Below are 8,003 nucleotides of genomic sequence, written 5' to 3' on the forward strand. Positions count from 1 at the left end.
CTCAAGATAAGAGCTACATATACTGACACATTCAAGATGCTATAGAATTCATTTACTGATTATTATAGGTTGTTATTGTCTGTATTAACAGTGAACAGCTTTTCTTAACCATTTTAAGCAGCCCACCATCATGCACTCACCCCAAAGCACTTGTAGTTGCTCCCACCTTCCGTACTTCATCAGAAGGGACTTTCCTCGTCTGTAAAGCAGAAAGTCTCACTACTGTAGCACCACTATTAGAAGTGAATCCTCAGGTTTACAGGAGTTGTCAGTTTATTGGGTAACGCCCACACTTCAACAAGTCAGACGTCACTTCAGTGTGTGGTGTTGACCAGGCAGACCAGCCCTTTTATCTTTATTCTACAGTCAGTATGTATGGAACACCTGGACATACCCACAGTCCAGTCCAAGTGTACCCAAGATCACTCTCAGGCCCAGTGACGATGGCGTCTTCTTTAAAAGGATCCTTATTAACACCTTCATTTCATCTCTCAGTGTGAATCAACTAAATCTATTTGTGTCCCAATATGACCAAGTGTCTAGAAATGGTGTCAAGTTAAAAAATGTAAACTGACATCACACAGCTGTGCCTAAAGCAAGCAGCCTAAGCTCAGCCACATCCTGTGGGTTTCAGCTTCCTTTTTAATATTAAAAAAAAAAATAAGCTCAAGGCAACAAATAATGACCATCTGAAATTTCACACACACACACACACACACCAGTATGAATCAACTGTATATATGAGTAAAGTCATTATATTGAGTTTGTTGTTTGTGTTCCTAATATTGAGAGATTGTGAATGAAGTCAAAGACCACCACAATCCTTAAAGAGGGACTACATTTAAACTTCGTACACAGAGAACACACACATTACAACGTGTATAATAATAATAATACCAATAAACTGTATAATAAAGACAATACACTGAATCTGCAGAGACACAAGAGAGCAAATTTAGAGGTGGGCTTGTGAGAATGCTCTGTGATTCGTGCAGACTAGCTGAGGCCTCAACTTCCTGTCCTAAAAGCAGCATATATATATATTATACAAACCACAAACACAGAGTCAGTCTGAGAGCTGGAGGCTCTGAGGACTGTAGTCTGCAAATAAACAAAAATAATCATAATCAAGATTTTAACTACTCGTTTCAAAATGAAGAGAGCAGGACCAGAGACGAGTGAGGTTATTTATATGAATTCAGGATTTACAGCAGACCTCAAATTGACTGAAGAGATCTATGCGAATGAAGACGTTCCAGGGACTCGTGTGACAAGAAGCCATAAAGGAAACATGATCACAGGTACACTCACATACATACAGCTCCACTACTAGAGACACAGCAGCATCACTTCATGAATCAACACTAGTATTCACTGTAAAGTGTAAACTATCATAAGTGTGAAGAATGTGTTCATTTCTAGCTTCAGGAAGCAGCTCTGCAGGGCACACATGCTGCAGACTGACGGCAGTGTGTCTGGGGCTGCTGTGTGTTCTCCTGCTGACTGCCATCACACTGCTGTGGATCAAGTTCAACAACCTGACTGCAGAGAGAGACCAGTTACTGAAGGACAACGGAGGACTCCAGACGCAGCTTTCTAACCTGGGTGAGTGAATATTTGGAAGTTTAAAGTCTAATTAGACCAGAAAAACACTGATATTATATTAATAAGACATTATTGAGGTCAATTCAGCCTCTGCAGCTCCCCCTTCATGTTCAGCTCTGCTGTAGATGCAGATGACATGACTGCAAATCAACCAATGTCCTGCCAACCAATGTCCTGCCAACCAATGTCATGGCGGCCCCCTTGTGCTGTCCTGAAATAGGTGTGAAATATGAGAAGTAGAGTGTGAGAACGCAGCTGTTCTCTCTCTCTCTCTTTCTCTTTGGTCTCTATCTCCGATCTGATAGATATCTGTCTGAGAAACCGCACAGCATCCAAAACGGCTCACTGTTTTCTGTCCCCCTCTTTGGTTTCTGGGCCTACTTGTCACTCGTAAAGACCCTTCCCCTCTTCTCAGTTTTTGGGGGTCGGGCTGCAGTACAGGCATTTTATGAGCACATGTGTATGGGTTACTGTAATGGGTTCAGCAGGCTGCAGTCTTTGAGGTGTTCCAGATACTGAGCAGAGGAGATGAGTGAACAGATGCACCATTTATTCTGGCTCCTTTTGTCTTCTTATAAAAGTGAAGCAGAATGAACAGGGGTGGATCTACTTCAGCTCCAGTCTTTACCACATCTCTTATATAAAGAAGAGCTGGAGTGAGAGCAGAGAAGACTGCAGAAAGAGAGGAGCAGACCTGCTGATCATCAACAGCAGAGAAAAACAGGTGAGAGAGAGTAAGGTTTTCTCATCCTCTGGGCGGGAGTGTGACAAGGGTGGGAAAACTGACTATTGGGAAACTTGGGATTCTAGATAATGCCTGAGTTACGAGAAATGATGTATGTATGTTGTGACCTATTTTTTTATGTTGCCTTTTGGGGTTTTTTTTCCATTTCAATGCTCAGCTGACTAATATTAATTCAGTTTGATATTCTCACACTGCTATGTGTTAGCTTTAGCTTCTGCTGGGTGGGTTTTAAAGGTTCTATAGAAGGTTCTATGTTTGTTATTCTTCATGTAAAAATAGTAAGTATGTGATTTGGGTGTGAAAATGGCCAGATGCCCTTTTACAAGCCTCTTAACAAACCTGTTATTTTGCCTGAATAAAACACAGTGGATTTGCGAAATACATGAGAAGCATTTTAGAGGATTTCTACTGGTTCATTCATCATGGAATTGAAAATGTAAAGAACAACTGCCAGGTTCAGATTATGGCAAAAATGGAGATTTATGGCTGTCCTCAAAGCTGTACTGTAGCTACCAAATTAGTGTGCTACTGTTTTGGGTAACATGAATATTTGGGCCTGGATTTGCAGTTACATGCATCTGCCAAATGGCATTGTAATGTGTTGCTCACCTACAGTGGCGGGCTGGCATGTTACTGAGTGAGCTACCACGATCACGTGACCAATGGCAATGGCAAAACGGAAATGAGAAATAAAGCCACTCAAACCAAGGCTGCCACATTGCAAGACCGATGCTCTGCCGCTTCACCAAAGCGGCAGTTATGAAGCCAGCCAACAAATGAAACTTAAAAGGGGTGGATTTAATAAATAAAGACGGAAAACAAAGAAAGGCAGGAAACAAACAAATGGTTTCCAGGGAAGAACACTGGCTACCTCGCAAAGCTTGAGGAAAAATGGAAACTAAGGGCAAAATGATCTCCCAAAAGAAACTAGAGAACTGAGTTACAGGGAAGAAAGACACTCTTGCCTTCCTCTGCTAAATGAGTGTATATGTGCTAACACACACACACACACACACACACACACACACACACACACACACACACACACAGGGAACTTGAGGGGAAACTTGGGGTTCACACAGAGGGAAACAAACTTGGGAAAAACACATGAAGGAGAGTGACACCCACTCAGCCTTCTGCTCGAGAAACTGACTGGCGCGCGCGCGCGCACACACACACACACACACACACACACAATCAGAGTCAAAAGATCCAGCAGTGGGGCAACTAGATCTGTAGTGTACCTATACAGCCTACTGCCCATGTGTAGTGAATTGGGCTCAATAATTTTCTGTGGGTTTCAAGACATGCAACTGTGATGGCCAGTTCAGAATCTTCCAGGACTTACTCTGAAACCAAGCCACAGTGGACTTTGAGGTATGCTTGGGATCAGTGTCCTGTTGGAAGGTCCAAAGATGGCCAAGCTTCACCTTCCTTAGTAGTTCTGTAGATTTCTTGTAATGTCTATGAATCAATGGTACGTCTGGAGGGGGAATAATGAAGCCTAAGCTGAAAAGAACGTATTCAATCATGTATCAGGAAATCGTAGGACAAAATGATGCTGTGTCTTCTGTGAGGAAGCTGAAGCTTCAGCATCATTGGACCTTCCAACAGGACAATGATCCCAAACATGCCTGAAAGTCCTGGAAGGTTTTGGAGTGGCCTTCACAGTTGCCTGACCTAAAAACCATAGAAAATCTTTGGTGACTGCAGCAGCAAACCTGGTGGTGGCTAGCAGAAAGGTTGCTCTAGTAAGTACTAAAGAAGCTTGTGATAAAGAGGCTAAATCATTCTGAGACTGCAGTCGTCATTAAAAGTGGCTTTTGTGTTAAATTAACATCTATAAGTTGTGTTATTTAAATAGCTTTTGTTTGATTGGTTTATTGTAATCAGCTAAAAGTTTGTAAGTGTTAAAAATCCTGCCTCCTAGCCACAACATCATCCTAACCAGGCTGGATGTGGCTAGTTAATGGACTGCCACCCTGATGAAAATGCTTTCCACTTGTACTAATCATTCAATCTCTGTGTATTGTCTGTCCAGGAATCAGCCCTCACAGCTATTTAAATAATCAAATAAAACAATGCTTTTATTTTCATTAGAGAGAGAGAGAGAGAGAGAGAGAGATTGTTTTACAGATGTATGTAATCATTGTGTCCTGCCTCACTAACAGGAGTTCATCACTAGAAACTTTGGCACTGAAGTTTGGATTGGTCTGACTGACAGTGAAAGAGAGGGGGTCTGGAAATGGGTGGATGGCTCAGCACTGACCACCGGGTAAGAGACCACTGAACTGAACTCTGACCATGATGCAGTTCCTCACTGTAGCTCTTTGAAGATCTAGATGTGAAATAGTGAAAAGTCTGATTCTGTGTGTTTCAGATTCTGGTGGAAGGGAGAACCCAATGATTATGAAAAAAAAGAGGACTGTGCTATAACTGGATACAAAGGAGCTACACCTGGTGCATCAAACTGGGCTGATTATCCCTGTGATCACCCTGTTGTCAGGATCTGTGAGAAAGTTCATACGAGGGAGTGAATTACACACAGTGATGCCACAGCCACCCATGACCCGGCCCAGTTTTTAAACAGAATTGGCTAGAGCAGCACAGAAATACTAAAGTTACGGAAAAGTTACTGGACATGTATTTTTCATGACATGCTCATAATTTAAAATGCATAAGAATTATTTCAGTATAAAATCTGTTGATAGATATTTTCTCTTAAAGGCATCAAACAATGCATGTAGTGAGTATTTAAGTTGTTTGATGTATAAATAGTAGGTATGCGACTTTAGTTTGCATGAAAAATGTTCAGATGTGGTTTTACAAGGCTGTTTTTTTACCACCCTGTTATTTTACCTCAGAATAAATTCTGATTCTCCTTTTATGGTGGGCTTGTAACCAAATTTAGGGTTTTACAACACCCTAATCCAGCCAGTGAATATGAGTAGCATAGCCTAGCCTAGCTTAGACTAAAACAAGAACATTTGGTAATTATTCTTTAGTCTTACTGGATAGGGTTGCTGTGCTTTCTGGGTCCTCTCAGTCTCCAGTCGGGATGGTGTGTTAGCTAGCTGAAGAGATTGTAGTAGTGTCTGTGTAGAGTTGTATGTAAGCCTAGCATCTGGCTAGCACCCAGCTAACCTATTTAGACTTCACTTTCACAAGCAGCTGTTGTGTTTAGTCTCGATAGGCTCATGCTAGGTGCATGGTTGTAAAAGAAATAGCAATAAGATCTGTTTCTCTGCGTACTTTGTTATCCTCCTTTAAACCTGGTCTTCTGTGATCAGAAGCCCACAGGACCACCTAAGTCTGACCAGTGTTTGGTTAGTATTTCAAAAAGCTCCAGTTAGCATTTAAAATATCCTGAGTTTGGGAGTCACCTCATAATGATCCACAAGAGGGAGCCAATCAGCAGCTTAAAAGCAGATCCAACCAATGGCTGTATTTCTGAGTTCCTGCATCCAAAGATACTGAGTTCACACACATTACTGTAGAACACACCAGCAACAAGCTGTGCATGTTTCTTACAGTCTGTTAGTCCTCATAGAGTCTTTAAAGCGTAATAGAGTCTGTACAAAAGTGTGATTTTCAGCAGGAGAACTGCCTCTTTCACATTCAGTCCTGCTCCAATAGAGAATAAAGAAAGTGTTTGATTGTATACGGAGGTCAACATGTCTACAGATCAGCTGTTGATCATTATGTGTGTTGATTTATTGATTATTGAGCTGGGATGATCACTGTGCTTGAGGATGATACATTTATCCTAGATTCCAACAAGGTAATGTTACCAGAGCTATCCAAGGTCCTGAAAGTCTTAATCTTTTATTGAGCAGAACTGATGTTTATCATCTCTTTTATTTTTTCTGACTAGATTTTAAAGTCAAAGCAGATGTGTAGCCAGAGCAAGTCCAAGATTCTTCTCTATGAATTTTTAGAATAATCTCTAATGAAAGATATTGGTCATAGAAACTTTATTATATATATATATATATATATATATATATATATATATATATATATATATTTTTTTTTTTTTTTTTTTTTTTTTTTTTTTTTTTTTTTTTTAACAAATGCTGACACTGCTACTGTATACAGAACATGAAATTATAAATTATACTAGCACTGACCTGCTAATAAATTAGTCTGCCATGTTTCTTGATCAATTTTTTATGCATAAGATGAAAAGCTTTGGTGAAGAAGCTGTTTCTCAGTCTATAAATGTGTCCTGATGGTTCCTGTGTCTTTTGCCCAATGGGGGACAAACAGCCTGGGTGGGTTGAGTCCTCAGTAATTTTGCTAGCCGTCTTATGTAGGCATGCAGCACAAACTTGATCTAAGCTTGGTTCCCAAAATTCTCTGTGCAGATTTAACTCTATGGGCCAGGCCTCTCTGTGTAACACACTGTGGTGCAGCAACAGAAAATGCACTCTATTGTGCTCCTGTAGAAATTCACTAGTGTGCTCAGGATGTTGGACACCACCCCGCCTTATTCCTAACTTCCCAGCCCACCCCAAAAGTATTGGATGGGGCACAATCCATCATTCCAGAGAACACATTTCCACTGCTCCACAGCTCAATGGTGTGAGACTTTATACCCCTCTAGCCCATGCCTGGAATTAACCATGGTGCCAATAGGTTGGGTTTGTCTGCACCAGAGAGTCCTATTCTATTGGCATCTATCCATCTATCTATGTGTCAATCTATCAATCTTATGTAATGTTTTATATCCATCATTTACAGATATATACATAGCGTACCTGTCTATCTGTGTATTTATCTATACACACGTGGACAAAATTGTTGGTACCCCTCGATTAATGAAAGAAAAATCCATAATAGTCACAGAAATAACTTCTATGAAAATGAACAATACTGTGTTTCTCTGTCCTTTTACAATTCCTGTTGAAACCTGTTCCTGGTCTGCTTGATGAGTTTCTCTAAGATTATGTGGGCTAATATTCACCGGAGTACTGATCTGCCACACCTGTTTGCAATTGTTCTGTTTGTATGTATACTCATGTCAAAGTATTGCCAACTTTCCATTGCTTATTAAGCATTTGTATTTCTCGATTGCCTTCTCAAGTACTGATTGCTGCCTGTTTATTGAACCTTGGTGAATTGTCTTGGCTTTCAGACTCTCTCAAGCTCCTTTTATTAAAGTATTTTCATTTTACATTTGAGACTGCCTGACTTTACCAACCTGCAGCTTACACACACAAGCTTCTCCACAAGAATAATCTAGTCAGCCTGCTTAAACCAGCCAGCAGGGATTTGCTTTTTGGGGGTATTATTTTGTGGTGCATTTAACAGCTGGTGAATGTTTTAACTCAATACAAGATTGGTGCTTGGTGAGACTGTGGTGGGACTCAAATTCCCAACCCTGGTAATGGGAGCCCAGTGCGTTTCCATTGCACCACCGCAGCTGTGAGCTATATAGAAAAAAGGGCGGGAAAACAAAGGAAACACCAGGAGTGATGTTTACTCAAGCAAAGGACAAGCTAAACCTTTCAACTCAAACTATTTTCTTTTTCTAGTTTTCCTTTTTGCCATTGATTACAACACTCTTTCTTTATTAACTTCAGCTTTCCTTCACTGTTCACTTACAGGATTTGCCTCATAATCATAGAGAAATAATTAATAACAGGATATT

The 8,003-nt window shown here is 40.6% G+C and overlaps 1 protein-coding gene across 1 annotated transcript; it reads left to right on the top strand.

Annotated features, from left to right (window-relative positions):
* The first annotated feature begins 1,291 nt into the window (after nucleotides 1-1,291).
* Nucleotides 1,292-5,523, top strand: LOC140546354 (CD209 antigen-like protein C). The gene is made up of 5 exons (XM_072669543.1): nucleotides 1,292-1,301; nucleotides 1,423-1,605; nucleotides 2,187-2,329; nucleotides 4,522-4,625; nucleotides 4,731-5,523. The coding sequence occupies exons 1-5, from the start codon at nucleotides 1,292-1,294 to the stop codon at nucleotides 4,885-4,887; spliced, it is 597 nt and encodes a 198-aa protein (XP_072525644.1). The 3' UTR covers nucleotides 4,888-5,523.
* The last annotated feature ends 2,480 nt before the right edge of the window (nucleotides 5,524-8,003 follow it).

Source organism: Salminus brasiliensis, chromosome 24, assembly GCF_030463535.1.
Source record: "Salminus brasiliensis chromosome 24, fSalBra1.hap2, whole genome shotgun sequence".
Classification (NCBI taxonomy): domain Eukaryota; kingdom Metazoa; phylum Chordata; class Actinopteri; order Characiformes; family Bryconidae; genus Salminus; species Salminus brasiliensis.

Excerpts from the sequence above, each read along its gene's own strand:
- LOC140546354 (XM_072669543.1), top strand. Across the intron at positions 1,606-2,186 it reads GACGCAGCTTTCTAACCTGG|TGAAGCAGAATGAACAGGGG; the intron begins GTGAGTGAATAT and ends TTCTTATAAAAG. Across the intron at positions 2,330-4,521 it reads TCAACAGCAGAGAAAAACAG|GAGTTCATCACTAGAAACTT; the intron begins GTGAGAGAGAGT and ends CCTCACTAACAG.